The 27,837-nt window shown below is 40.2% G+C and overlaps 4 protein-coding genes across 11 annotated transcripts in view; 1 reads left to right on the plus strand and 3 right to left on the minus strand.

The window, feature by feature from the left end:
* The window catches only part of pkma (pyruvate kinase M1/2a), a 15,985-nt gene extending 3,814 nt beyond the window's left edge, over positions 1 to 12,171 (plus strand). For 2 of the 8 annotated variants that reach the window (XM_068307594.1, XM_068311974.1), the window contains exons 2-11: positions 4,052 to 4,239; positions 4,437 to 4,528; positions 6,456 to 6,587; positions 6,698 to 6,884; positions 7,022 to 7,292; positions 7,440 to 7,590; positions 7,791 to 7,943; positions 8,996 to 9,162; positions 10,594 to 10,775; positions 10,896 to 12,168. In XM_068307594.1, coding sequence (XP_068163695.1) covers positions 4,052 to 4,239; positions 4,437 to 4,528; positions 6,456 to 6,587; positions 6,698 to 6,884; positions 7,022 to 7,292; positions 7,440 to 7,590; positions 7,791 to 7,943; positions 8,996 to 9,162; positions 10,594 to 10,775; positions 10,896 to 11,002 — 1,630 coding nt within the window. In that variant the 3' untranslated portion in view covers positions 11,003 to 12,168. Of the gene's footprint in view, positions 1 to 179; positions 421 to 4,051; positions 4,240 to 4,436; positions 4,529 to 6,455; positions 6,588 to 6,697; positions 6,885 to 7,021; positions 7,293 to 7,439; positions 7,591 to 7,790; positions 7,944 to 8,995; positions 9,163 to 9,575; positions 9,743 to 10,593; positions 10,776 to 10,895 lie in introns of those variants that run through there. The other 6 variants (XM_068310387.1, XM_068311210.1, XM_068332207.1 and 3 more) reach the window with 5 other exon arrangements.
* Positions 12,172 to 12,318: 147 nt separating this feature from the next.
* dhdh.2 (dihydrodiol dehydrogenase, tandem duplicate 2) lies at positions 12,319 to 15,900 on the minus strand. The gene is made up of 7 exons (XM_068314013.1): positions 15,790 to 15,900; positions 14,538 to 14,649; positions 14,237 to 14,400; positions 13,701 to 13,953; positions 13,229 to 13,353; positions 12,935 to 13,085; positions 12,319 to 12,658 (listed from the first exon to the last, which is right to left on the minus strand). Exons 1-7 carry the CDS (start codon positions 15,877 to 15,879, stop codon positions 12,549 to 12,551), a joined length of 1,005 nt encoding a protein of 334 aa, XP_068170114.1. The 5' UTR covers positions 15,880 to 15,900; the 3' UTR covers positions 12,319 to 12,548.
* Positions 15,901 to 16,752: 852 nt separating this feature from the next.
* On the minus strand, positions 16,753 to 20,752 carry LOC137597893 (trans-1,2-dihydrobenzene-1,2-diol dehydrogenase-like). The gene is made up of 7 exons (XM_068318372.1): positions 20,663 to 20,752; positions 19,802 to 19,913; positions 19,361 to 19,524; positions 18,599 to 18,851; positions 18,311 to 18,435; positions 18,068 to 18,218; positions 16,753 to 16,870 (listed from the first exon to the last, which is right to left on the minus strand). The coding sequence occupies exons 1-7, from the start codon at positions 20,750 to 20,752 to the stop codon at positions 16,761 to 16,763; spliced, it is 1,005 nt and encodes a 334-aa protein (XP_068174473.1). The 3' UTR covers positions 16,753 to 16,760.
* Positions 20,753 to 23,913: 3,161 nt separating this feature from the next.
* LOC137594005 (trans-1,2-dihydrobenzene-1,2-diol dehydrogenase-like) lies at positions 23,914 to 27,837 on the minus strand. Its single transcript, XM_068313182.1, has 7 exons — positions 27,685 to 27,837; positions 27,467 to 27,578; positions 27,206 to 27,369; positions 26,559 to 26,811; positions 24,935 to 25,059; positions 24,693 to 24,843; positions 23,914 to 24,372 (listed from the first exon to the last, which is right to left on the minus strand). The coding sequence occupies exons 1-7, from the start codon at positions 27,772 to 27,774 to the stop codon at positions 24,263 to 24,265; spliced, it is 1,005 nt and encodes a 334-aa protein (XP_068169283.1). The 5' UTR covers positions 27,775 to 27,837; the 3' UTR covers positions 23,914 to 24,262.

The following is a 27,837-nucleotide window of genomic DNA, read 5'->3' on the forward strand; positions in this document are numbered from 1 at the left end:
CATTCCGAGTATTGGATTTCTAAACAGACTTGCTCTGCATTATTATTAGCCAAGACTAGTTTTTTGGGTTTTTTTTAGACCTAAGGTGTGGTCTGCTCCACGGTGGAAGTGACGTTGGTGCAAATGATCTTTGTTATGCCGTAGTGGAAGTCTGAAGCATGTGTTCTGTATCAGGTCATGGTGATTGCTTGGTCACAGTGGGCACACTCTGAGCCCTTTATCCTCATTGAAGGGATTTACTGATCTACTGAAAGTGCTGTATGTTTGCATGCACACTGGAGCAGTCCATCCAATTTGGACTTCTGTTGTTGGGAGACTACTCCTTGGCATTGGAAGTTCCAGTAGACTGTCATTGTTGCAGAGGTCATTGTTACTAACTAGCCGTTTGGCCCACTGGAGGAACAGGAGGATCTACTGGCGGTATGTATTTAAGCTTGCTTATGATACTATGGTCGAATGAGTGTGTCTGATTTGTTATCACAATTTTATAAACTTAATATCACGTGAGCCTGATCACAATGTTGTTGTGTCTGCTAATGTGCAGGTGTGATTCATAGGAAAGGGACTTGGCCATTGTGTTGAAACACAGGGAAGATTGTGTTTGACAGTTTTCTAGGCAGTATGTTACAATGAGAGAGTATGAAGTGAAGGTTGAAACAGTGGGGAAGGATTGGAAGGGATTAGTAACAGACAGCTCCAAAGTTAGCCCTGCAGGAGTGTCAAGCTACATTTGGCCTGTCACAGTCCTTGACACCCAGCGATGTATTAAGGAGGACCTGGGATGCTGGATCAGACAAACATACCGTGACGTGAATATCCCCTCGTTTGGTTTTTAGCTTGTATTTGCTTAAATACGATTCGATATCAGTAGAACATAAGAATAAAACCAGTAGTTGACCAACTCCACTAAACACACAACCCTAAACATCACACTTGACCATAAAGATTGTAGCTGCTGCAGTAGTTTGACTGTCATGTGTAGCAAAATAGAAGCTGTGTTATGAGCAAAAACCAAAGGTATTTGTCATCAGTACCCAGCCTAAAATACTTTATTTGTCCCTTGATTTATATAGTATTTATGACAAGGCTCTTCTTCCAGCGTCATTTCCCTGGATTGCTACAAAGATAATGCCTCAATTAAGAAGTTTTTGATGAAAAGATGAACAAGAACCACGGCAGTCTCTTGTTAAGCTTTGACCATAGATTAAAGTTAGTGCATAGGAAGATCAAAGCACTAGCTTTAATCTGTGGTCTTACACTGACCTTCTCCCTCGTCTTTCTATCTATCTTAGCCGGTTCCTGAGTGTATAAAAGTTGAAAATTGACCTTGACTAAGTTTTGTCAAGGTCATCATCTCATTTTCATCCCCTTTGCCGCCCGAGTAATGTGCTTTTTGTTTCATCTGTCTATCTGCAACGGTTGCACATACAGTATTTAGTGGACTAACGAACGGAAGAACGAACAGACAAACACACGTACGCTGACATTTACAATACATCACCGCTTTGAAGCAGGATTTAAAAACTAAAATGGGAGATTATTGTGGCATGATACAATTTCAGTTCAGCCATTTTTCTCCCTCGTACAGTCTCTTCCTGTGGCTAAACCCACGCTCATGTCTGCCTGCTTCCTCGTCGTTGTGTATGTTGCAGTAGAGATGTGTGACTGTGCTCACGTACAGCACTGGTCTGCTGCTAGTCTGCCAGTTTGTTACATCATCAGCAGCTTCTGCTTATAGAGCATGTTGGTAGAGTGACTCTGCCAAGGATCTCCTACTATGATGCAATTGTAGTTTGATTGTGTTGAAAATGAGGAGGCCAATCTGCTGTTGGTGCTACGTTCAGTTGATTTCTTTCTGAGAGACATTTTGTGTCCATCAAATTTTATAAGGTTTTTCTCCATAAATCACTTGTAACACTATGGCTATTAACTCCACATCAGTAACACTAAGGGTATTTATTCTTCACCAGTAACACTAGGAATATTACCTAATCATCGGTAACACTAGGGCTTTTAATTCTATTCTAGTGGTACTAAGTCTGTGAACTCGACACCAGTAACACAAGGGCTATTAACTTACCAACTGTGCCTTTAAGGCTACTCTAGTTGCACCAGGGGCACTGACTCTACAGTAGAAATACTACTCTACATGTAGGGTAGCATAATATTGGAAAAAACTGAAATTTCAATGTTTTTCTTTTCTTTAAAGCCAAACAAAACTATAAAGCAAGTGGCAAATATGTGCTATGTCATACTAATACTGCAAAAACAAACGGAACATATCTTTGTTTAGTTTATAGTGTGTGCAGGAGCAGAATGAACAGCTGCAAAATAAATCGCCTGTGTTGTGAGAACATAAAGAGGAAGTAATAATTTTTCAGTTGTCATTGCAAATTTGTGTAACATTGCATTTCGTTGTCCTGGCTCTTGGGAAACTAAAACTTGGATTTAAATTTTAATGAGGACACTTAAGAGATCCATGTCAAGTTATTAAACATTCTGCTTCAAAGCGGTGATGTATTGTAATTGTCAGTGTTCGTTTGTCAGTCCGTTCGTATGTCCACCAAATATCTTTGCAACCGTTGCAGATAGAAAGATGAAACAAAAAACACATTACTCAGGCGGCAAAGGGGATGAAAATGAGATGATGACCTTGACCTTGTGAAAACTAGGTCAAGGTCAAATTCCAACTTTTATAGACTCGGGAACCGGATAAGATAGAGAGACAAGGGAGAAGGCCAGTGTAAGTAAGACCATAGATCAATGCTACTGCTTTGATCAATGATAGTAGGTCAGCACTAGCTTTGATCTTTGACCCATGCAAGTAGGTCAGGGTAAAGCTTTGAATTCAGGGTTGTCATGGGATGTTGCAGTCTGTGACTGCATTGGTTCTTGTTCTGTGTTGGAAAAAAGATCATCTCAATCCAGTAGGTAGGCCTCACACAAGTCATGTTATAGTAGAGCTGATTATCTTATAGAACTACTACTAACTGTTGAAAGTTGAACCATGGGTTAATGTGCTTTATAATTACAGCTGTTGTAGAGGCAACATTGTTCACTAGTGTAGTGTAGGTGTTCACCCTGTGCTGTTGCGGGTGTGTTGAAACATGCCTCGGACTGTCGCTAACAGGTATGCCATTTAGGAAAATTTTAGCCTGCCACTCATTCGTGAGATGTGTGGATAGAACAGAATTGAGGTACTGACTTTTGCTGAGGACTTGATGTAATAAATATTCAACGCTACCCTGCCCGGTATATAGTTTCTTAATACTTTGTGTGGACAAATGATCTTCCTGATGGTGTTGTCGTGGATGAGTCAGGCAGAAGTGGCTAAGGGAACGCAAAGTAGATTATGGTGTAGCAACGGATCGAACTGTGCAACACGTTCTTTTTTTACATCCCGCTTCAAAGCAGTGATGTATTGTAATTGTCAGTGTTCGTCTGTTCGTCCGTTCGTTCGTTAGTCCACCAAATATCTTCGCACCCGCTGCAGATAGAAAAATGAAACAAAAAGCAAATTACTTGGGCGGCAAAGGGGATGACTTGGCCTTGAGAAAACTAGGTCAAGGTCAGATTTCAAATTTTGTAGATCCATAGATCAAAGCTACTGCTTTGATCTATGGACCTTACTCGTGCATAGATCAAAAGCTATGCTCTAGCTTTTATCTATGGTAAAAGCTTGTGCATAGCTTTGACCTACCCTGAAAGGTCATAGGTACTACACTTGTCAGGTACTACTTTGAGTAGGTCAGGATAAGTCGTGGGATGTTGCAGTCTGTGACTACCTTGGTTCCAGTTGATATTTCAGATTGACATTCATGTATCTATTATGAAATTGTAATAGCATGAAGCTACAATTTTCACAGTTTCCATAATCCTCCATTTATTCAGAAAAGCTACTTATTCAAACTACTTTTAAAAGTCAAATGAAGTCAAGTAAAAAAATCAGCATTAGTAACAACCTTCATCCAAATGCTATTACAGTTTACATGATTTTAAAATTTTGATCCGAATTAGCCAACTGTTTAACTTTTATTCTTTTTTTTCTCAGCAGGACTTCAACAGTTTCCCCATCAAACACTATGCCTCAACCGAAGTCTCTAGACATGGGTTCTGCCTTCATCCAGACGCAGCAGCTCAACGCCGCTATGGCTGACACCTTTCTTGAACATCTGTGCTTGCTGGACATCGACTCTGAGCCCACAACTGCACGAAACACTGGCATCATCTGCACCATTGGTGTGTCAGCTCTATTGTTGAACACAATAAACATATATGTTTGCGCTCAGATTGGTAGTGGAGAGTGACTGTTTTTCCCTCTTGTGATTTTGTAAAGGAATGAAGATAATCCTTAGTCGTATTTAAACGTGCCATACTTCTTTTAGTTTAAAAGTCATACATTGTATTAATGCTGTCTTTCCAATAACTGCCTACAGGACCGGCATCCCGCTCTGTGAGTATGCTGAAAGAGATGATCAAGTCTGGAATGAACATTGCTCGCATGAACTTCTCCCATGGCACTCACGAGGTGGGTCATCCACAATTCCATTTACTGCATAAAGGAGTTGGGCAACAACATTGAGTACATCTCATTGTTAAAAGTCCTGCTTAAACTGGGCTGATAACATCCATCATGGATGGTTCTGTGCTTTATCACAGGCTGGTATCATTTGGTGCCTTTATGTTTGCATAAAATAACTATGGGGAAAGTAGATGGTCAACATTGCTCGCAGGGAATGAGCACGTAATTTATTATGAACTGCAATCAGCCTGACACGTTAAGCAAGACTATGTTGGTCACCTTGACGTGGAAGAGAGTTGTACTAATTCACTGTTTTCATACAATGGTAAGGAAGACAGATGAACAATGTGGCTTATATTTCCTTAAATTATGACAATGCAAGTTTGATATTCTCATTTAGAAGTCAATAATTTACATTTCTTGAATGCTTCTCATTGACTCCAGTACCTTCAAAACAGACAATGGAACCAGCTAATGATTCTCATCATCTGTCAATACCGGGTCTTATTTAAAATTCAAGAATTATGGGTTTATCAAGTAATAAAGACTGATCCTGTTGATACATGATCAGTTGTATTAAAGAAATAAGACACAGACTATTATTGGGTTTACAAATCCAAGTGAATGGATCCTGGGGACACAAAAACAGGTAGAAAACCTTCCACTATATAAGGACTCTTCCTATCATGCGGAGATGTGTGGGAACATTTGACTGCAATCTTTAGTAGATTTCAAATATGCTAGGAATTGTCGTTGTCAAACAGATAATGACCTTTTTAAAGTCAAAGAAAATTCTTTCTATTGTCATTTTACACAGGCAACTTTGAAAACATAAAGCTAATATCATTGGGTTCCAGCCAATGGTCCTGTATAATACAAAACCAGAGAAACAAGTTACACTGTAATTATTTTGGAATTTAGGTGAAATCACTGAATATTACTTCTTGATAAAAATCAGAAAGTTGACATTGAGAAACAAAGAAAATTACCAAATGAATTGGAATAACTGTGATCTCATTTTCACTAGTTTTTCATGCCAAATATTTGTTTCAATAACTTAACCAAAGTGTTGTCATGATAATGTTCCTCTTTTCACTGTAGAATAATGGTTGTGGTCAATATCAATTGATGAATAACATGAAGCCTCTACTGTAAAGTTACCGTACAGTGTTATTGTGATCATTATAATTACAGTTATTAATTTTGGGGCCTGGCATGACATTTTTCCATTCGTGTCTGCTTTGGTCACGCTGCAGTGAGAGTAGCGTGCAGTTCATTGTTTTGCTGACTTCAAAGACAGATATTGTGAGGAATTTTGTCCTTGAGCAACAATACACATCTTTTCCTTTGTTGCAAAGCACATCCTAGTAAGCCCAGTTCAAAGCTGCAGAGATTGGTCCGAAATCAGCGCAAATAGTTAGCACTAAACTATAACCCAATTTGTTACTTTGGTCTGACAGAGAAAAAGTAGTTTATTGTACTGAACTTGGTTTCCTGGAAGAGGGAGGCAAAGAAGCCTATGAGAGCAAAAAAACCTGTGGAGGTAGGCTGCTGGATCTTTTTGACAAAACTTACTGTTGCACTACTGTATTGTGTTTTGTGGACGGACCTTGTAGCATGAGATTGGGAATATTTCCCTGGCAGCCAGGGAAATGGGTAGCCATTTCAGCAATGAACGGCTGTGGAATAAGGAGGAGGCATGTTACCTGGGACCTGGCTAATTCAAGAAATGGCATTAGGATTAGTTGACTGATGTGCTCCCATGTGTGATTAGTTATTCGGGACATGGTTCGAAACATACATGGGGCAGACCATGCCTCGGTTGCTTAATTTTACATATTAAATGTTAGGGAGGTGATTCAATGTTAGTTGGCACTGTTTCTTAGCAGTTCCTCTATAAAAGATTAATGTGTTGCACTTCTCCTTTTCGTAGTACCATGCAGACACCATCAAGAATGTCCGTGAGGCATGCGACAGCTTTGAACCGGGCAGTATCCATTACAGGCCTGTTGGCATTGCCCTCGACACAAAGGGCCCAGAGATCAGGACTGGCCTCATCCAAGGAGTGAGTGTAGCATCGCTAACACCAAAGCAGTCTTTATAATACTTGTAGTAACTATTTGCTTGTAAATGAGCCAAAAGAAATTAAATTTTGTCTGCTAAATGATTTCACAGAGTGGTACAGCTGAGGTGGAGTTGATGAAGGGCAAAATGATCAAGATCACCTTGGATGACACTCACCGGGACAGCTGTAATGACGAGATCCTCTGGCTCGATTACAAGAACATTACCAGGGTGGTTGAAATCGGGAGCAAAATCTACATTGACGACGGACTCATATCTCTGCAGGTCAAGGAGATAGGTGAGTGGAAAAGTGATGAACATTGATAAAACCAGCAGCATGACATTTTTTTTTAGATCTGTCAGGATATGTAGAAGCCACTATACAGTATGTCTATGCACTGTGCCTCAACATATTCATAAATTCTGTGTCTTCAGGTTCTGATTTCCTCATGTGCGAGATTGAGAATGGTGGCACTCTGGGCAGCAAGAAGGGAGTGAACCTCCCCGGTGCTGCAGTAGACCTTCCTGCTGTTTCAGAAAAAGACATCCAGGATCTGCAGTTCGGTGTGGAACACGGAGTCGACATGGTCTTTGCCTCCTTTATCCGTAAAGCAGCAGACGTCCACGCTGTCAGAGCAGTGCTTGGGGAGAAAGGCAAATACATTAAGATCATCAGCAAGCTTGAGAACCACGAGGGCGTACGCAGGTGTGTAGATGAAGTGGTCATTCTTCCTATAAATCCTTGTATTGCTGTGATACATTGCCACTACCTTAACAAGATTTAAAATCTTGAAATCTCCTGTTTATTCAGTTTTATTTTTATGCAAATGATGAGTCTATCTTTCCTTTTCAGATTTGATGAGATCATGGAGGCCAGTGATGGCATCATGGTTGCTCGTGGTGACCTGGGAATTGAGATTCCCACAGAAAAGGTTTTCCTGGCCCAGAAAATGATGATTGGACGCTGCAACAAAGCTGGAAAGCCAATCACTTGTGCCACTCAGGTTAGTAAAAAACAAAAGGCGCACTCTATTTTTTAACCTTAATTTCCCCTTTCAGGCTGGAATACCATGGCAACTGGTATTCATGCAGCATTGTGAATGTGGATTAAGGAAGTCTCGAGTAAAACGTGTCAGCAATCATGTTGGTTTTTGTGTGTGTGTTTGTGTGTATGACTCTCATACTTCCAATAAAAACCACCCAGATGTTAGAGAGCATGATCAAGAAGCCCAGACCTACACGTGCTGAGGGCAGCGACGTAGCCAACGCCGTGTTGGACGGAGCCGACTGCATCATGCTGAGCGGAGAGACGGCCAAGGGAGATTACCCTTTGGAGGCAGTACGCACACAACACATGGTGAGTCAGTTCAATATAACAGGAAGCAGAGGATTTTGTTTTTCAAAATGAAAATGTTAAGATTTGATTTAAAAAAAAGTCATTTCCTAGATTTATAGGTTTTAAATGACAAATGAATTATGGATGAACAAGACTGATTAACTAAGAAAGGTGTTTACAATGTGTTCCATCATTATTTACATCTGTTGTTATTGTTCTATGCTATTTTTGAGGTTAGGGACAGATAGAAATAGATCTTTTTGTCTTAAAACACAATACTCCTCATAATTACATCTTAGTTAGGTCAGATGATGCCAAACATGTCATTTGCTGCACAGGTCTTGTTTAACTTCTACTTTTCTCAGAATGTCTGTTTCTGCAGTGCTGTACAGTTAGTGGAGTGACTCAGCACAGTGGTGCTGCAGGTCCTTTGCTTACTGACATGAAGTTGCATGTGATGCTTAGTAATCTTTTCAGATAATATGATACATATACATATCATATAATATGTATTTACAGTATATATGTGTATAAAGAGAAGAGTTATGGAATTTATTTTTAAAAATACTCATATCTGCCTGCATTTTACTTAATGCTTGTCAGGCATTGTCCCTGACATTAGTGTTTGTAACGCTTTGGTGTTTCACCATCTGTCTGTTTCTAACCCTTAGATGATTCAGACTACTTTCCCTATACGTCTTAATTTGACTTGTAACTTAATTAAAAGGCTCAGAGGTATCGGATTGTTCAATTACTTTAACTCAGAGCAGCATGAGTTGGGATTGTTGGAATTGTTTTACATTTGCTACTGCTTGTTAACGTTTGTGGGAAACTGGAATTCTTGGAAAAGTTTTAATGTTTGTTTCCCTTTTTCCTCCTCATGAACTGCTCATCCAAACTACTGTTCCCCCGTCCTTTCCTTCTCTTCGAATTGTTTCTTCAACCTTCGTGTTTCTCAAACATTGTCCCCCTTTGTTCCTGTCCGTCCTCCTTTTTCCTGCACATTTTTGCACCTGCATTAACTCACTGGGACAACGCCTCTGCTTGATGCATCGTGCTCTCACTTGTGCCAGATTGCGCGTGAAGCCGAAGCAGCCATGTTCCACCGTCAGGTGTTTGAGGACCTGCGTCGCTCCACGCCGCACTGCAAAGACCCCACTGAGGCCATTGCAATCGGTGCTGTTGAGGCTTCCTTTAAGAGCTTAGCATCTGGAATCATCGTGCTCACTGGCTCTGGAAGGTAGGCAGGTTATCTAGCCGTGGCAGATGGAGTAGTATACCGGTACTCCAGCGGTCTATGAAGAGCAGGGCCAGACAGGGACAGAGGAAGTCTTTGGGAGAGACAGGCAAACATCTTAAGTAGACTTTTGGTTATGCTTGTCAAAAATGGAATAAAAAACCGAACTCTGATGTAAAATTATGCATATTTGGCACTTTAACTCCAAAGATTCTCTAATATTTTCTGGTCTCTTTCAAGTAGCACCAGTCCTTGAAATAGCAAGTAGCTACAAGCATGACTGAACCTTCCTAACCAGGAGTAAAGTTATGCATTTGCCTGTCGCTCCCAATGGTGTGAATGACTGATGTAGCAGCGGTTGTGTGTGTGGTTGAGAGTAACACCCAAACCTTCCTTCGTGGTCTCTCTGGGCTTAGATAGCTCGAGAGGCCGAGGCGGCCACTTTCCACAGGCAGCTGTTTGAGGAGCTGAGGAGACACTCTGCACTGACCAGGGACCCTTCGGAGGTCGCAGCCATTGGCGCTGTTGAGTCATCCTTCAAATCCTACGCTAGCGCCATCATTGTTCTCACCAAGACTGGGAGGTAAGAAAGAGAAGCATAGAGGGATGTTTATCCAGGATTGGCCAGACATTCTGTCCAACAACAAATGTGGTCTTCTGGACGGATCACTTATCTACTGATCGTGTGTGCTTGTGTGTGTGTGTAATGTACAATTTTAGAAATGGTGGGTGTAGATACAGATTGAGAGAGAATCAGGGTTGTCATCTGCCTCATCCCAATGTCCATCCTCCTTAGAAGTCCCTTTATTGAATCACGTGATGTTAAATGGTGTGTTACTGCACAGCTTCAGGCAGGGTAACCTCCTCTATAATCTTTGTCCCCAGTGTTAAAATTATTTCTGGGCGGTTTAATGATGACATGTTAATTCTGAGTGTGAGAACAGACATTTGGATTGGGTCACTAATGGTGACCTTTATGCTTTGCACAGTCACAATAGGTGTCTACCCTTATTTTGGCTGTTTATACTCACCATTGAGTTGTGACAAGAACTGTCTTTGTCAGCTTTCCTGACTATTGTCCTGATTTTGTTGCACCTGTTAACTCAGTTACTGTTTGAATTACATGAGAAGTCTTGATCATACAGAATAGTTGAATAGATGAGATCCTTGCTTCTACCAAGGATCTCATCTGCATGAAATTCACATACGTTGTGTTGACATTGATGGCTTATACATTATTAAAAATGTCTAAAAAATGTCTAACATCAAATTCTGCTTTGAATGTAATATCTGAATAATCTTTATGCAAAGCTAATGTTAGGTTAAAGCTTCTTCCTGATGTCAAAGACTTGTTCAGCTTGTTTCCCTTTCTAATAATCATCATTATCATTGTGATAATTTTATTCTTACCTGCCTGTGTGTTTATCTTTGCAGATCTGCCCATCTGATCTCCAGGTACAGGCCCCGCGCCCCAATCCTTGCCGTGACCCGTAACGCTCAGACGGCTCGCCAAGCTCACCTGTATCGTGGAATCTTTCCTGTCCTCTATACAAAGCCAGCCAACAATGTGTGGGCAGAGGATGTCGACATGCGTGTAAACTTTGCCATGGATGTGGGTTAGTGTCTCAGGCTACTACGGGTATATTTTCCTGCTGTTTAACGGGAAAGATGGTAAAGAACTCAGTTCTAAAACACAATGTAAAACCTTGTATAAACTGGTTATTTTTCATTTCCAGGCAAGGCCAGAGGCTTCTTCAAGGCAGGAGATGTCGTCATCGTCTTGACTGGATGGCGTCCAGGCTCCGGTTACACTAACACCATGCGTGTGGTATTGGTGGCTTAAACAGCCAGCAGCGCTCCTGTTTTCTCCTTTTCACCATCTATTTTTCAAGCTGTCCACCTCAATCCACTGCAGCTCATAGTCCTTCCTATCCAGCACCAGAATTAACAGTTAACCCCTGGAAAATGTAAGCAATAGTGCAGAGAGATTAAAAGTAGAAATAGGATGTAGCCCTCATGGCCAAAGAGCTGTTTTGGGTAGGAGTGGGAGCTTAACTCCATACATTTCCACCTTACGTCTCCATTCCAATTTCTTAGCTTCTCAATCGAACCAGTCTGCAGGGCCTCAGATAATACACCCCAACCACAAACTGCTGTATTCATCCACTCTAAAATTTATTAAAAATGAACCCGTTACTGAGTGGATGCTGCTGGTGTGTGTGTGTGTGTGTGCATGCGCATATTGCTACTTGTTGATGTGTGGGGTTATTCTGTTACACAATGCACCTCAAGTTGTAGAACGCTTTACTGATCACTCCTCTGCCGATTATAACGAACAAACCTCCTAAGTGAAGAGTTTTGAAGCAGTGCTCCTCACGGGAGTGTAGCCGTGTCTCCACCACATCACCCCAACAAGTATCTTTGTAGTGTTGTCTGTGTGAAGCATCAGCTTGTTCCGGCTTTCATTGTTGAAGCGTGTCTGTGTTGCACTACGAAAGTACTCCCAACACTGTTACATTTGATGTAAACATTATACTTGACTTATATGACTGGTAACATTTTGTTTTGGGACATCCAATACAACTTATATTTTTCCTGATAATGATGTTGGTTTTGGATGTCCTCTTCAGAGACCTTTGTGCCAGCTATTTGTGTTATTAGATGTTTCCTGAAGCCTTTAGATTCAGATCTTGTCGACATAGGAATTTATGAATTATTCAGGTTTTGCTACATCAGACTGATGTGAAGGAGCACTTTGAGGGTGTTTATCAGAAAGGACGTGACGATGAGTTCTGTCCCTCTCAACCCCATTGGGTGATGAGTAGACACCTTTGTTCTTCTTTGTTAGTGACCCACTTTAATCATCTGCTTATGTCTAACATGCTTTTGATTGTAACGCTAGTGTGGAAAACCTAAATGTATAAAATAACCTGACATCTAACTGGTGTACTGAGCTGTCCAAAAAGGCTGGATTAACATCAATAAAAGAATTGAGCGCCTATCCTGACTCGCAAATGTTTGAAACTTGAAAAATACCAATCTGATTGTATGGGTGGTACTTTATTTTATTGAATCTAGATTTAGAGAACATGTACAAAATCATCTCAAAAACAGAAAAAAATAATAATTTTGACAACATTTATATGTGAGAAACAAGCCCGCAAGCAGGTGAAAGGAAAAATAACAATACTGGAACAAATGATAAAAAATTAAAAATTCTGGGGAAAAAAAGATGATCAAAAAACTTGGAATTATAGCCTTGAGATTAATTATAAACGTAAGTTAACAAATGACACCTTTAGGTTAGCCAAATAACAAAAAAATCAAAATTTAAATTTCCATTGTGGACAAGTCTTAGTGAAAATGATGTACTGTAGTATTATAATTAATCACGAGCGGTCCTGGCTGTAAACCACCCCCACCTGCCGGCGAACCTCATCCTCCACCTCAGCCAGCAGCAGAGAGTCAGCGTGGGACATAACTGGACTCTCCTTCAGTCCTACACGAGACAACCAACACATGAAAGAACACAAGAAAATAAAAACAAGATTTAAATAATCATAAAACACAGAATCATTAAGAACTGGTATTGCGCCACCTTGTGCTGAATGTGTAAAACAACATGCCTCAATTTAAGATATATAAATCATACTGTAGAAAACAGTATATGATTTAAGTTGAATCCACGCAGAAAAGTGTGTATTCAAGACCTTTTCTGAATAATTTCATTTTCAAATTTAGTCATATAGATGCAGACTACAATATGTCACAGTACCTTTGAGCAAACACTGTCGAACTTCCTCTGCTTCGTAACACATCCCCGTACTGTTGATGAAATTAAGAGGCAAATATGGTTCTGGCAGCGAGTACCGAGTCTCCTTTCCATTCACCACCAATGATGTGGGACACCACATATGTTCAGGGACCTGGAATAGTGCAGAATGAGACATCTCTTCTCAATTATGGTAAATGCAGTTTGTTTCCCACTTGCCAACTACACACACTAAATAGGTGCAGAATTTCAGACTACTTGAATTTCACCGAACCCTATGGCCCCATCATGTCTCACCCTGACGGTTCCCTTTGTGGCCATAATAACAGCATCATTTGGCAGGTTCACATGCAAAGAGCAGGTAAACACAGCCAACCTGTTGTTGGAGAACTTCAGTGTGACGACCACAGTCTCATCCACTCCTACAGCAACACACAAGTACATACCTGACTTTATTGATCAAGATTTAAATGAAACAATTTTTCTTATATAAACAGTTAAAATGTGCTGAAATAAATTCCCCCTAAATAAAGACAACTAAAAATGTGAACGACAGAGGGCCTTACTGTTGAATTTCTTTGATGCGCTAAACCAATTTTAATGAAAAAATACTGGCCAGTTTATCAGTGATGCCCCAGACCAAACAAATGTTTACCGTCAGAATGACACAATATCTATATCTACATGTTAGGGACCAAAGCAGATGGGTGTTAGTAATAAACACTATGAGTAAAGGGACAAATCTCCAGAAATGTGTACAGTTTTTTACCTGTCTCCGTGAGGACGCCCGTGGCCTGCACGCTCTCTGGCTTCTCGCCATTATAGACCATACATATGAACTGTAGGCAGTAGATGCCGACATCGAGCAGCGCTCCTCCACCCAATTCCTTCTCCACTGCTCTTGCTATATGCGTCAGTGAACTGCCGAACTCTGACCTCACCATCTTCACCTCCCCCAACTCCCCCTGCTCAAGAAGCCGTCTGATCTCCGCTGATGCAGGGAAGAACCGGGTCCAGGCGGCCTTAGTAAAGAACAGGAGGAATTTCATCACTTACATTATAGCTGCTACATTGGGTTATGTAGTGACTTAGAGCTACATTTATCAACAATTTCACACATCTTTTCCCATAATTCTCTATGACGGTTAAGGTAATGTCTCAGTTTTTCAATATCTGCTACTACTACACATACACATATTATACATATATATACACACACCATATATGAATTAATGCAGTCAATATTAATTTGAATGTTAAGTTTTTGAGTTTTAAAATTGTTGGTCTTTTTTTACTGAGGGCTACCTCCATTAAGAAGACATCATTCATCTTGGCACAGGCCAGAATTTCCTGAACCTCCTTTTTGTTCATGGCCAGTGGTTTCTCACACAGAACGTTCTTTTTTGCATTCATAAAGAGCAGACTGGTGCTGAGATGGTAGGGATGGATAACGCCAATGTACACCACATCTGCACACACAACACAATACAAATAATAAAACCCTGGTACATCAACAACATTAAAAAGAAATACAAAAAAACACAAAAAAATGGAATATTAGCACATAATGGGAAAACCTGCAGCAACAGGTTCATCTTAAACCCACCTACGTCTGGATCTCTGGCCAGTTCCTCATAGCTGCCATATGCCCGAGGGATGCTGTGCTTCTTTGCAAATTCCTGTGCATCTTCGAACTTCCGAGCCGCCACAGCCACAACCTGCGAATACATATTCACACTAGAAAACTCTCACATAGTTCACAACAGAAGACAGAAACCATGCATGTTAGTCAAGGATGAACAGTGGAGCTAACTGTGGCATCAATGTCCCTGACGGAACCTCCTTAAGGTTAACCACACGCAAATAACGAATTCCACAACATAGCGACAAACTATTTATCTTACAATTTACAGTAACCTAAACGTTTATAAACCACCTTCTATCTTCTTATCCACTGTTTAAAGCACTTTTGTGTCTCACAGAAGTGCACTGCGCCCCGAGACTCATGGAACGAAGCGCACTTTCGGATGCCGTCAGCCAATAGAATGCGTGTACGGTATCACGTGAGTACCTACTTAAAAATCCGCGGTGAGGTGAAGTTGCACGTGTTGATGCGCGAATGCGCGAGGGATTACTGTACTACTACCAACACCTAGGTTACGCTATTTTTTGCAAGTTAACAATCTAACTTTAATGTTGGTTTGGCACGTGTAATTGACTATCTTACTAAATAGAATATCATTAGAACACTTTGTCATTTGTTTATTTCCACACAAGGAAAGAGAGAGAAAAGTCGAGACGGAGCAGCAGGATCTGATCGTGATTTCCAGAAGAAAGACACAGATCCTCACCAGTAAATGCTTGTCAGTATCTTTGGGGGACTACTCTAAGAGAGTACACTTTAATTTTAATATACCTGACAGATTAAAAAAAAAAAAAAGTGAACATTAGTCAATTACAATCTACAGAGCTACGCAAATGATTACTATAAGGAAATAATGAATAAGGTTTTGTGTGTCAGAATAATGTCACAATTCTGCCCTGTGCTTTTATTTATTTTATTTTTTTTGCCAAATAGAAATGCTCCAAAATTGAAGATTTTCTCCAAGAAAGATTTGTAGCACTTAATTTTATTAATACACCATGTCAGCTGAAAAGTTAAGATTCTCCTTGTTTAGTGATATAGTCCAGAACACAACTGATTTTGTGTCAGTAAACCAGATCACCGGAAGCTGCCTTTTATTTATTTCGGGCCTGATTTTTTTGTAATGTTCCCGGAAACACGTTTTCAAGACTCGGGAAGAGAGATGAGCGGAACGATTTGCCCCCAGGTGTGTGTTATATGCTCTCGCCGATACCTGGTGGTCGTCAGGAGGGAGGGATTTCAGGGCTACGGTGAAATCATGAGAGATCTTCCCCGCGCTGCAGATGCCCCACCTGGTCGCCATGCTGGATCGTAGACCGGAAGCAGTGGCAGCTTCCCGCCACTGGATGGAGACAAAGCGTCAATTTTAAACTGTGACACGTGTAGAAAACGTGTTGCTGCGGTGGATATAAAGGTGATGACAGGAAGTTACGTTACTGCAACTGTTGCGCTGCTTTTCACGGTTTTTGTATTTTTTGCAACTTCCCCATCAGCAATCAGAGGACAAGTGCACAAACGTGTTTTTCCCAGGACAGACATTTTCATTTTCCTGAGCCTGATATTTTTTTAATAAATGCATTTGTTCATTTATTGAACCTCTCTGTCAAACAGGCCTTCACAGTCATCTCCTAAATATGTAGGATATAATGCAAAATATACTTTAATAGTAATACTATCAATAACAATGGCAAACAAGCTCTTTTGGGTGGAGACTTAAACTACACTTGCACCTTACATGTGCATTCCTTTCACTGACTTTCAATCAACCAAGTTTACGAGTCATTGGATAAATACACCCCAACATGAAAATTATGAATCGAGTAGAAAATGTGTTTTGTTAAATGTTCACAAACGAGTAAGCACTCGCTAGTACCCAAGGCAGGGGCTCCTGAATGTTTTATACAAATTCTTTACTTTTTTCATCTTACATCCAGGAAAAAAGAAAACAAAAACATATACATTTACACTGAAAGAAGGAATCAACATTGTGGATTAAAGAATATTCTAAACATTCCAATTTGATCAAACGTTTTGGATTGTAGCCTAAAAATCAATCAATTTCAAAGCTGACAAATATCATGCAATGTTTAATGGTTTGTCAAATAATTAAAACACATGTTTTAATTTTACATTAGAAGAATGTCTTGACAATATGTGAAGATGATGTAGCTTCATGGTCAATATTCACTGGCCGTCTTGGCTGTAAACCACCCCCACCTGCCGGCGAACCTCATCCTCCACCTCAGCCAGCAGCAGAGAGTCAGCGTGGGACATAACAGGACTCTCCTTCAGCCCTACATGGGAAAACCACATGTAAGAACACAGTAAACTGAGTCTGAATGTAGGAATGCAGGACCAAGATTTCAGTATCACTGACGCCACCTAGTGTTGAATGTATGTTTAACATGTGTCAACTGATTCCAGTATGCATTTTGTCAGTTGGTCATTATTCTAATTTAGACTCCCCCATTATGTGTGTTACTATTATAATACTGTAAAAGGTAAACTCCTGCATAATGAACTTATTCCTGAATTAATGCCTATCTTATTACAGCAATCAAGTAACTTTTATTCAAAACAAGAGGACCTAACTGAAGACGTTTTCACTGACATCCAAGTTGTACTTTTTTCTCGGTAAACATATTTCTAAAGGTGCTAGTGACATGAAATTTTCACCAGATGTTGGTCACAATCCATACAACCTACACATGCACAGATGTCCATCCTTAGATACCCATAAGTTCAGCTATGTGTTACAATAATGGAATGGCAAGAGTACGTAACATTTACATTGTGGCCTCTTCTATGAACTCTGATTTTTATGTCTTTCCATAAATTTTCTATTTTATTGAAGTCCAGTCATTGGCTGGACCATCCTAGCAACTTCATTTTCTTTCTCTGAAATCAAGTGTTTCTCTGGTTGTGTTTGGGATCTTTGTCTTGCTTAATTGTCTTTGTAGGTTGTCAGTTGTCCAGGTCAGGGTAAATCATCCATCCATTTTCTTGCAGAGAAAGAGGAAAAAAGAATCAACTGGACTTCCTTCATGCTGGATGAAGACATTTCACCTCTCATCCAAGAGGCCCCTTAAGTTCTGACTGACTGCTAGAGAGTCCAAATACGTACAAACCAGTTGGAGCATAAAAAACCCCCCAAATAATCAAAACTGCCAAGACAATAAGTCGCCTTAGGAGTCGTTACTATTCATAATGGAGCCAACTCCTCAGGACCAGAACCAGCAGTCCACCCACACACAGGTCACTCCTTTGAGGACAGTAATGTCCAAGCCTTAGCCAGGGAAGACAGATAGTTTGAGAAGAAACCAAATGAGTTTAAAGTTGACTACTTTGATATATTTGATTATTTGAAGAATCAACTTGATTTATCCATCTATAACTCAAAGTATTCCATTTAGGCTTCATTAATATGGCAATCCAGTAAAATCTACTGCATAATGTAAATATAGATTAATATTTTTTACTTCCCATAATACCTTTCAGCAAACACTGTCGAACTTCCTCTGCTTCGTAACGCATCCCCGTACCGTTCCTGAAATTAAGAGGCATACATGGTTCTGGGAGCGGGTACAGAGTCTCCTTTCCATTCACCACCAATGATGTGGGACACCACATGTTTTCAGGGACCTAAAAGGGTAGTAGAAATGTATCTGCTCTTAAAAAGACTCAGAATTTCAGACCATTTGAATCATATTGAATAATTAGCCATAATGTCATACCCTGATGGTTCCCTTAGTACCCACAATAACGGCCTCGTTCGGTAGTTGCAAGTTTACAGAGCAAGTAAACACTGCCATCCTTTTTTGGCAGAACTTCAGAGTGACGACCACAGTCTCATCCACGTCTGCAGAAACATACAAACTCTATGATTATCATTTGATCATGATGCGAATGAGGAAAACTTGAATTCAAATTTTTAAAACTGTGATATTAAAAAAGGTGCATCATTATTATTATTTTTTGCATCCTTTGGGGGAAGAAAATCAAACTGGCGACATTGTCCCTACCTGTATCCAGGAGGACCCCTGTAGCGTGGACACTCTCTGGCTTCTCTCCATTATACACCATGCAAGAGAATTGCAGGCAGTAGACGCCTAAAGTTAGCAGTCCTCCACCACCCAGTTCCTTCAGACGCACTCTTGCTGTGTCCTTTGCAACAAAACCCAACTCCGATCTCACCATCTTCACCTCTCCAATCTCTCCCTGGTCCAGAAGCCGCCTGATCTCTACTGATGTTGGGAAAAACCTAGTCCAGACAGCCTTCGAATACAAAGACGGAGGAATCTCAGACACTTACATTTTAGGTGCTCGGCGTTGAGTCATGTGATGTCTCAACACGCAGTTTATTCACGACAAGTTGAAAACAAATTTAATTAACTCGCGGCGTCTTCTATTTTTTGAGGCATGATCTGAAAGACGTTTGAAAATGTCTGCCACTCAATATCAACACAGAAGTATGAGTGGGGAAGTTATTATTTTTCTTTAGACATTAGAGGGAAGTTGGAAGATGATGATTCACTGTGGCAACATCTACAGTATATTCTGTATCCTTCTTCCTCACAGCACCTGCATGTCCTCCCTCAACGCATCAATGACCCTTCTCACTGACTAGCTAAGACCCTTCTGGAACAGATCCTTCAATCGTTCAATAAGTCAATTTATCCCTATAATTTGTGTGTTATTTACTTTTGAACACATTGCACATAAGATTGTTGTCATTTTAGTCTCTTTTTAAAGTCTTTTTTTTGTGTGTCCAGAACCACAGTTACCTCCATGAAGAAGACATCATTCATCTTGGCACAGGCCAGTATCTCCTGAACCTCCTTAGTGTTCATGGCCAATGGTTTCTCACACAGAACGTTCTTCTTGGCGTTAATAAAGAGCAGACTGCTGCTGATGTGGTAGGGATTGATGACTCCAATATACACCACATCTGCACACACACATCGATGCAAAAAATATCACCTGGTACATGGGGTAACTTGAACACAAATAATAAAATATGAAAAGGAATAGGAAATCATGAATCATTATAAAACCAAACTTTATGATGATTCAAAAGATTGTTGAGATTTGCCATATTGTGAGTCTGAGCACTGCTTGAAATGTCCCCCAAGAGAAAATCCCTACACCTAGCGTTCAAACTCTTTCAAATAAAAATGAGATAGATATGAACCAGTCAACTTTCACCCCTAACATGACAAACCCACCTACGTCTGGATCTCTGGCCATTTCCTCATAGCAGCCGTATGCTCGAGGGACGCTGTGCTTCTTTGCAAACTGCTGCGCATCATCCAACTTGCGAGCTGCCACAGCCACAACCTGTGAAAAATCTCACACTAGAAACATTCATAAAATAATTTACAGCACGTCACATCAAGATCATGCACAAATTAATTTCTTGTGCATCACTATGAAATGCTAAATCGGTGCACCAAAAGGTACTGTGCACACCGTTACAGTTGAGTTGCCTTCCCCAGATCTGCCACAGTAAGTAATAACACCCAATTCTTTAAAGTACACCTAACACTTGGCAGATCTTCCATACAGGTATAAAGGAGCATTCTGTTATGAATAATTATTTCTTTGGGATTATTAAAGTGTAGATTCATTCATTCATACTCCTTTGAATGCCATTTTTATGCTGCATTATGATCGGAAATCCACATCTGCTTGCTTATGGTGTTGAATGATCAATGGGTCGTCCATAGCTGTTTATCAATTGAAGATCCACTCCTAAATCCAGTGTATGCCACTCCATGTGACATACACTGCTAAAAGGCGCACTCAAGATTTCCAAATTTGTGCGTTCCGTTTGAAACGCCAGATTGCGAATCCATGCGCACCGATATTTAACAGTGGCGCTACTGTGCTGCGTAAACACACACACACACACACACACACACACACACATGGCGCTGCATTCATCTCTGCTCTACAAAACTTGACATGTCAGGTCCATCGGAGCAAAGACACACTGAACAGGCTGGGTAAAAAATAAAACATGGGGAGAGAAACGAAGGAAGCGCATTGTGGAAGCGTGCGTTTTACGCATCCGCCCAGAGCGGTACCTTGTGGTCCTCATGAGGAAGAGTTCTCAGGGCCACAGCGAAATCATGACTGATCCTCCCGGCGCTACAGATTCCCCACCTGGTTGTCATATCTTAGTTTTGCTGTAAAACAAAAATAAAACTGCGTGAGGGAATTTAAGATTATGCAGGTTCTTCTTCTGCGTCTGTTCTTACGCGGGAGTCGCATTAATGCCACCCGACAGGGATTTACTACAAATAACTTCCGGCTTCCTCCCACCTCCAAAAACCTCATTACTCCAAATTGACCATAGGGTGTGTAAACGGGGCTTATTGCATGCAGAGTCCTTGCAGTGTGTGAATGCAATCAACATCTATTTTAACAGATTTTTTTTTTTTTGTCAGTGTGTGTGTTCACATACTTGCGTTTGCATGTTTAAGAAAAATGTATCTGTATTGAATTTGTCCATTGTGATGGTTCACAAATTCATCCTACATAATCCTACCATTTGGTGTCTCATCCAACATTAAGCTTTCACAAAGTACTTTTCAGCGTTTTCGAGATTATTCCTCATGCCCTAATTTTAGCCTTTTGACAGAAAATAAATTGCTCCCTTTGTTCTAATTGTTCAGTTCTTCCTGCCAAACATTGCTGTTTTCTTTCCTTGTTACTCTTATTTCACTTCCGTTTCACTAAAATGCCTTTGATGTAATTTGATCTATACTGAGCTTTTGCTTTCCATGTTTGTCTGCAAATTAATTTCCATCATTTCCATGAACTCCCTTGTGTGCAGGAACCCAAACAACTTAACATTCAGACCCTTATCCTATGTAACATCATCAGAAATTTACACATAAAGTCTTTTCTCCCACATGAAATAGAAGATGGAAATTTTGTAAAGTATATGTGCATACGATTACCCTTTGACTGACTTTGCATCATCTGCTCCTCTTCAGACTGCTGTTATATCTCCCACTATTTCATGCTGTAATAATATAGACCTTACTGTCTCCACACCTTTCCTGTTGCCATTTCTGATTTGATAGTTTTCTTTTAAAAATACTTCTTCATCGCATGCCAACATTTCCCCCCTTTGTTGCTCCTGTGACCGCTAGAGAATGTCCCTCCAGAGCCACCAGACTTTGGTAGCAGTCAGATCATCTTACCAATCAGCCAGGACTTGGTATAAGCTGTTACTATGCTTCTTTTCTGTCTCAGGAGATGATTGCTGCACATGCTGCTGTAAGTTGTGCTATTTATTTTTTATATTAATGTGCTCTGTATCTCTTCTTAGATTACTTTGTCACATGTTAGGTTTTAATTCAGTGGCTTCCCTATAATGCTCACACAGGTGCCTTCCTGTAAAATGGTATTCCAGAGGAGGTAAAAGGCAAATGCGCACTGATATTTAACAGTGATTTGTGTACAAATCAGTTTATCTGGCAGAGGCATTATTTAACCTGTATGCTTTCATTGTAGACAGACTGCCACTGCTTTATTGTTTTTATGGTTTTTTTCATTGTTTTTTTTTTTCATTTTTAGTTAGATCATTGTGATCTTTTGTAGTTCTTGTAATTCTTCTGGGCTTGTATTTACTTTTCCCCCAAGACAGTACAGAATTGAGAATGGTTGTTTTCAGCTTAACCAGAAGACTATTTTTGGCTTACGTCATGTCTCCCGGAACCGATGGCGTAGGGTGAGATATACGTGTATTGATTAAAATCCGCTTTTATCTTTTCAGAAGATAAATATTAAAGAATTCAAGACTTTAGCAGTAGCTCTTTCAAGAGTTAAAAAGGTTTTTTGTTTGAGTCTTTGCTTGTTGATTACAGCTGATAACACATGCTATTGAATCAGAACTAGTTTTATGCAGTGTGAAAACTGGTGGTGACACTGTCATTGTGCTTGTTATTGTCTCTGGGTCAAGCTGTTAGCACTAATTTTATTGTAGACTACCTTCTCTGCCTTTGCATATGTCAACTCTTCTCTCTGCTCTTACACTTCAGCTGTCTCTTTTGTCCTGATGCATCCTCCACAAGCTGATGTAAAATTTGGAATTGGATTGTTATTCACACTATCCCCTAAAGTGTGTGCTCCACCACGTCTTCCAAGTCTACGCTTTCCTCTGCAAGCACCTGCAATATAACTTATTTCTTTGACTTTTCTAGGGTGTATAGGAAGGAAGATTAACGAATCCTTTATTTTCAAACATCCGTACTGCAGGATGAACCTCATCTTTCATTTCCACCAGTACTGATACTGATCATTTCTTGAAATGCTATTGGGGTACTTGTGACCTCGGGGTCACAGAAAAACTACCTTTTTTTTTCTTTTTCTTTTTTATACTTGAGTTAAGTGTAGTTGCACATCTGTTACAGTAGTTGGAGGTGGTGTTTTCAGGTCTACATGCAGTGTGCCGTTAACTTTTGTCATTAGAGCATCTGCAGAGAGTGTATATGCACACACACATACACACACACACACATTAGGGAGCGTGCTCGGAGGACGGTGGGGGGAAATGCAAAATCTTTTCTTCTTTCCAGGTGGCCTTAATATACAGTACAACTGAGAAGCACTGTGACACAGGAAATATCCCACTCCTTAAACCACAAGGTGGAGTCACAGTATCATTTTTAAATTGGTGATAGATGTAAACATGATGATGATGATGGCTGCTAAGCTCCATGTAATGATCAGATAAGAAAATAAGTTTGTGGACTTTTTTCTAGTTATTTAAGCTCTTACGTCCTACATAGTGCCTCACTTCATGTTGGTAATATAGAAGTAGGTATTGTGTTAATATTTCATTTTCTATAGTTACCATTTTCAAGTAGTCCATTCTTTATTTCATTATCAATACTAATTATGATATATATACATATAAAGATTATATATATATAAAACTATATATTAAATATGCCTTTTTTATTAATGAATAAATGTCAGCAGGATTTTACTCATTTACTCTTCTACAGTTTTGTTTTGTTTGGGTTTTTTGGGGGGTTTTTTGAGGGGGAGGGGGGGGTTCTTACAAGCCAAAAAGGCTGACAAACACGTATTAAATAATCCAAGCTCTTCACTGCCTCATAAAGGCCTTTCTCTGTCCTAACCTTGAAAAGCAGACAGTGCAGCCTATTTTTTTTCGGAGAGGTTGAATCTATTTGTATTCCACTGTTGGGGTCAGCCATGACCAAACACTCTGATTCAAAATATGCCACTCGAAGTCACTTTTCCTTGCCAGTGGATTATATTTTAAATGAAACACAGCTTTCACAATCAGTTCTTTATTGGATTCATCAATCACACACCTTACAATGACAGCTGCGGCTGTCTTTAAAGGCCTGGGACAGAATTACATCATTGTTCCACATGGTTGCTCTATTCATTTAGATTGTGATTTATCAGGTGTAAAATGTGTATATAACCACTCCTTTTGTAATATCTGTTGACATGTTTTGCATTCTCATCAGTATAGAACATGCAAAAATGCCAATGTAAATCAATTGATAATAAATGGACCCCAAAATTAATGTTCTAATAATTTTCATGTTGGCATTCTAAATTTATCCTCCTGCGCTATAAAAAAAATCACAGTTGCCACGCAAGTTCACTTCGGGCTTTGTCCCATAATAAGAGTGATGTCACTGGCTGTCCTGATTGAAGGCAACCCCGATTTGTTTCCTGATTTCATCCATGATGTTTGTCAGTAAAACAGATTCTGCCAGAGGCATCCGTGGGCTCTCCTTAAGTCCTGTGGACAAAGAGGAAAATAACTAGACTGCTCATAACCACGGTTAATTTATGTTTACAGTGAAGCATAAATTATTCCATAACAGGGATGTATAGATTATGTAAATTAGCAGAGAATGCAAAACCAGTTGGAGCATAGTACTGTATAGATTGACGGATTAAAGACCAAGAACTGATATCAACATGGATTCCTTATCAGTTTGATAAGTAAATCAGTGTTTCATCGAGTCAAGTGGAAAGCAACCATTTCACTAAATTGCAGCATCTTTCTTTATACCTTACCTTTCTCTGAGGAAGGTTGACATTTACCACACGACCTACCTTTTAGTAGACATTGCCTCACTTCCTCTGCCTCATAGCGAAGTCCAGTACTGTTTGTGAAATTCAGAGGGAGAGAGGGTTCAGGTAGAGGGTATTCCATCTCTTTTTCATTTACCACTAGAGTGGTAGGACAGTGCATCGGGCCAAGGACCTGGACATTGTGGAAGCACATTCAGATTTTGCATTTTCAATTCTTTTCTTGATAAAGTAACATGTTGTTGTGCAGGGGTAGCATGGTGTACTTTAATGGTGCCCTTGGTGCCGCTGATAACAGCATCATTTTGAAGTCGAGTTCCAATTGTAAAGGCACAGACAGCCATCCTGTTCCCAGAGAACTTCATCACGACAACCGTTGACTCATCCACTCCTGCAAAACATTTTTTTAAATCATAAAAATAAGTTATTCGGATATTTAGAAACTGCTTTTGATTTCAATTAAAGTTCCACTTGGTTTACTGTTTTTTACTGTTTGTAAGTGTATTTTATTACATTCATCCATCCCTCCATTTTCTTGAAGACAAGACAACCGTAAGCCGCTTTTCCACCTTGTGGGTCACGGGTGTTGATGGAGCCTATCCCCAGCTGGCTCTGGGCAAGAGGCGGGGTACACCCCGGACATATTGCCAGGGTATTGTAGGGCCTTTATTCATTTTTATTCAATGCTTTATTTTGTTTAAAAATTTTTATTGCAAGACAACAGATACAACATTATTTACACTAAAAACCCAGTTAAAACATTAACAAATCAACACAGCAAGTTTTGTATCTGTTAGTTTGTGGCAACATTTGGTAGATGGACGGATGGGATTGGGATTGGACAAATAAAAACCAATGGATAACAAAATAAAATAATTACAATGAAGATAATGATCATTCTAATAATAAATAACCAGTAGAGCCAAGTGGAAGGCTGCAGGTCCATTGGCTGTGAGGCAGGATTGGGGGGATTGTGAGGGATCTAGTTAAAGAATTGTTTTTAGTTTTTTATTTTTACTGTTTTTTTGTTTTTTTTTAATATAATAGTAATTGGTGTAATTAATATGACAATCAAACAAAATTCAGTTCAATTCATTTTATTGCCACATATTTGATAGCTAAAAGATTTTTTAAAAATTCACTATTACATTTCCAGTGTGATTTAATGATTTTAAATTGAAAGATATCTTGCTCTAGGGCAGGGGTATTCAATTAAAAGTCATGGAGGTCCGGTTATAAAAATTTACTTATTCACAACTGTCCCATCACTAAAAGATGTTTTATGTTGCCCCAAAATCCACCATGCCTTTAGTGAACATTCGTTTGCATTTTTCTCGGTCATTTTGCCCTCAGCTCGGACTGCAGGAAATAATTCTGCGCAAAAGCTCTGTGCTTTGTTTCGTAGTGGCGCTTCACGTTATTGATTAATTAATTCATGCTACTTGTTCAGACCATTTGAGGTCAAATGGTTTTCAACTGCCTGGAGTAAACGTGATTTTTTCCCCCACTCATTATTAACCAGCGGTTGGCTGATTGGCTGAACTGAGTGGCGCTATTACCGTATTAACTGGAGGAGCAGCGCCCGCCGTCTGTAACAGGTCTGGACAGAACCATCACACGGTCCGGATCCGGACTGCAGTCCGCCATTTGGTGACCCCTGCTCTAGGGCATGCAGTTGCACATTTCCCTCTCATTTTTACAAAAATTACCCTGCGGGATTTGGATTGTTGTAATATTTTAAAGATGGTCAGGGATTTTCTTTGTGAATAATTGTTCCCTGAGCTGTTTACATTTTGGATGGTTTATAAAAAGTTATCAAAGTAGTTAATGATTCATGCTTTGTGGTTAATGATATAAATCTACATCCCACCTCTATGAGCTGAATCATACCTGAGTCAAGCAGCACCCCTGTGGCCTGGATGGACTCCGGCCTCTCTCCGTTGAATACCATAAGCACAAACTGCAGGCAGTACACTCCAATATCTAGTAGTGCACCACCACCCAGCTCCTTCTCCACCGAACGGGGAATGTGTAGCTGCGGGGAGCCAAAGTAGGCCTTCACCAGCTTGACCTCGCCTACTGCCTCCTCTGCCAAGAGTCTACGCACCTCAATGTGCACAGGGAAACACCGAGACCAGATGGCCTGAGAGGGACGAGCAGACAACTTATCAACCCAAAACAGATTCACCTGAACAGGACATTATTATCACAAACTTCCATTTACTGAGTATGGAGTACTGTCGTAGATACCCTTCTTCAAAAACATTAAGGCGATATGTTTTTGTGCACCACATGTCAAAAATATTCCCTGGAATTTCAGGATTTCTCTACTTGGATTTCCTCCACATACATTTACTTAAATGCAAGGGGATCCGAATTGCTAAAATTAACATCTGCACTCATGATTATGTTAAGATGATTACTCTTTTTAACTCTAATATATACGTGGCGTTAGCACCAAATTTGCAATGGTAATGACCTCTCCTGCCAGAAAGTGTCCCAGTAGTTAAAGTTTTACGTAACCTTTTAAATTTTACCTCCATCAGGAAGACATTGTTCATTCTGGCTGCAGCGACAAGGTCTTTCACTTCTCTGGAGTTAATAGCAAATGGTTTCTCACATAAAACATTTTTTCCAGCCTTCAGGAACAGCAGACCAACTCTCCAGTGCTCTGTGTGCAGCACTCCCAGGTACACAACGTCTGTGAGAACACAAATGTTCCAGGCGAATCTTCAAACACCAACGACATGTTATTATCTCTGCCTGTGCAGCCAGGCCACTCATCACTCTTAACTCACCAATGTTGGGGTCGTTGGCCAGCTCCTCATAGCTGCCGTAAGCCTTTGGAATACCGTGATTCTTGGCAAACTCTTTGGCGCGCTCCAAGCTCCTCGAAGCAATTACTGCTATCTGTTAGATTGGGAGAAAAAACACACAATCATCACAATGGTGCCTGTCAGCCTGACACGGAGGAACCCAGTATGACAATGAAGATGTATGGAGTTTTCTTGAGTACCTGGTGATCTCCAGGAGGCAGAGTCTTCATGGCCACGCTGAAGTCATGGCTGATCTTCCCTGCACCACAGAGTCCCCATCGGGTTGCCATGTTGAATTAGATGGTAAGTGACAAATGAGCTACTGGCAAATTGTGACCTTGGGAAATACTTAA

This window comes from Antennarius striatus, chromosome 1, assembly GCF_040054535.1.
Source record: "Antennarius striatus isolate MH-2024 chromosome 1, ASM4005453v1, whole genome shotgun sequence".
NCBI lineage: Eukaryota > Metazoa > Chordata > Actinopteri > Lophiiformes > Antennariidae > Antennarius > Antennarius striatus.

Bases quoted from the DNA above. Each gene is read 5' to 3' on its own strand.
- dhdh.2 (XM_068314013.1), bottom strand. From the start codon at position 15,879: ATGGCGACCAGGTGGGGCATCTGCAGCGCGGGGAAGATCTCTCATGAT. The intron at 13,354-13,700 runs GTAAAAAACTGT...GTGTTGCTGTAG, and splicing joins GGGCGTCCTCACGGAGACAG to GAGTGGATGAGACTGTGGTC. The intron at 13,086-13,228 runs GTGAGACATGAT...GCACTATTCCAG, and splicing joins CCACAAAGGGAACCGTCAGG to GTCCCTGAACATATGTGGTG.
- LOC137597893 (XM_068318372.1), bottom strand. From the start codon at position 20,752: ATGACAACCAGGTGGGGAATCTGTAGCGCCGGGAGGATCAGTCATGAT. The intron at 18,436-18,598 runs GTAGGGACAATG...ATGTTTCTGCAG, and splicing joins AGGGGTCCTCCTGGATACAG to ACGTGGATGAGACTGTGGTC. The intron at 18,219-18,310 runs GTATGACATTAT...CTACCCTTTTAG, and splicing joins GTACTAAGGGAACCATCAGG to GTCCCTGAAAACATGTGGTG.
- LOC137594005 (XM_068313182.1), bottom strand. From the start codon at position 27,774: ATGGCAACCCGATGGGGACTCTGTGGTGCAGGGAAGATCAGCCATGAC. The intron at 27,579-27,684 runs GTACTCAAGAAA...CCAATCTAACAG, and splicing joins TGCCTCCTGGAGATCACCAG to ATAGCAGTAATTGCTTCGAG. The intron at 25,060-26,558 runs GTATGATTCAGC...AATGTTTTGCAG, and splicing joins AGGGGTGCTGCTTGACTCAG to GAGTGGATGAGTCAACGGTT.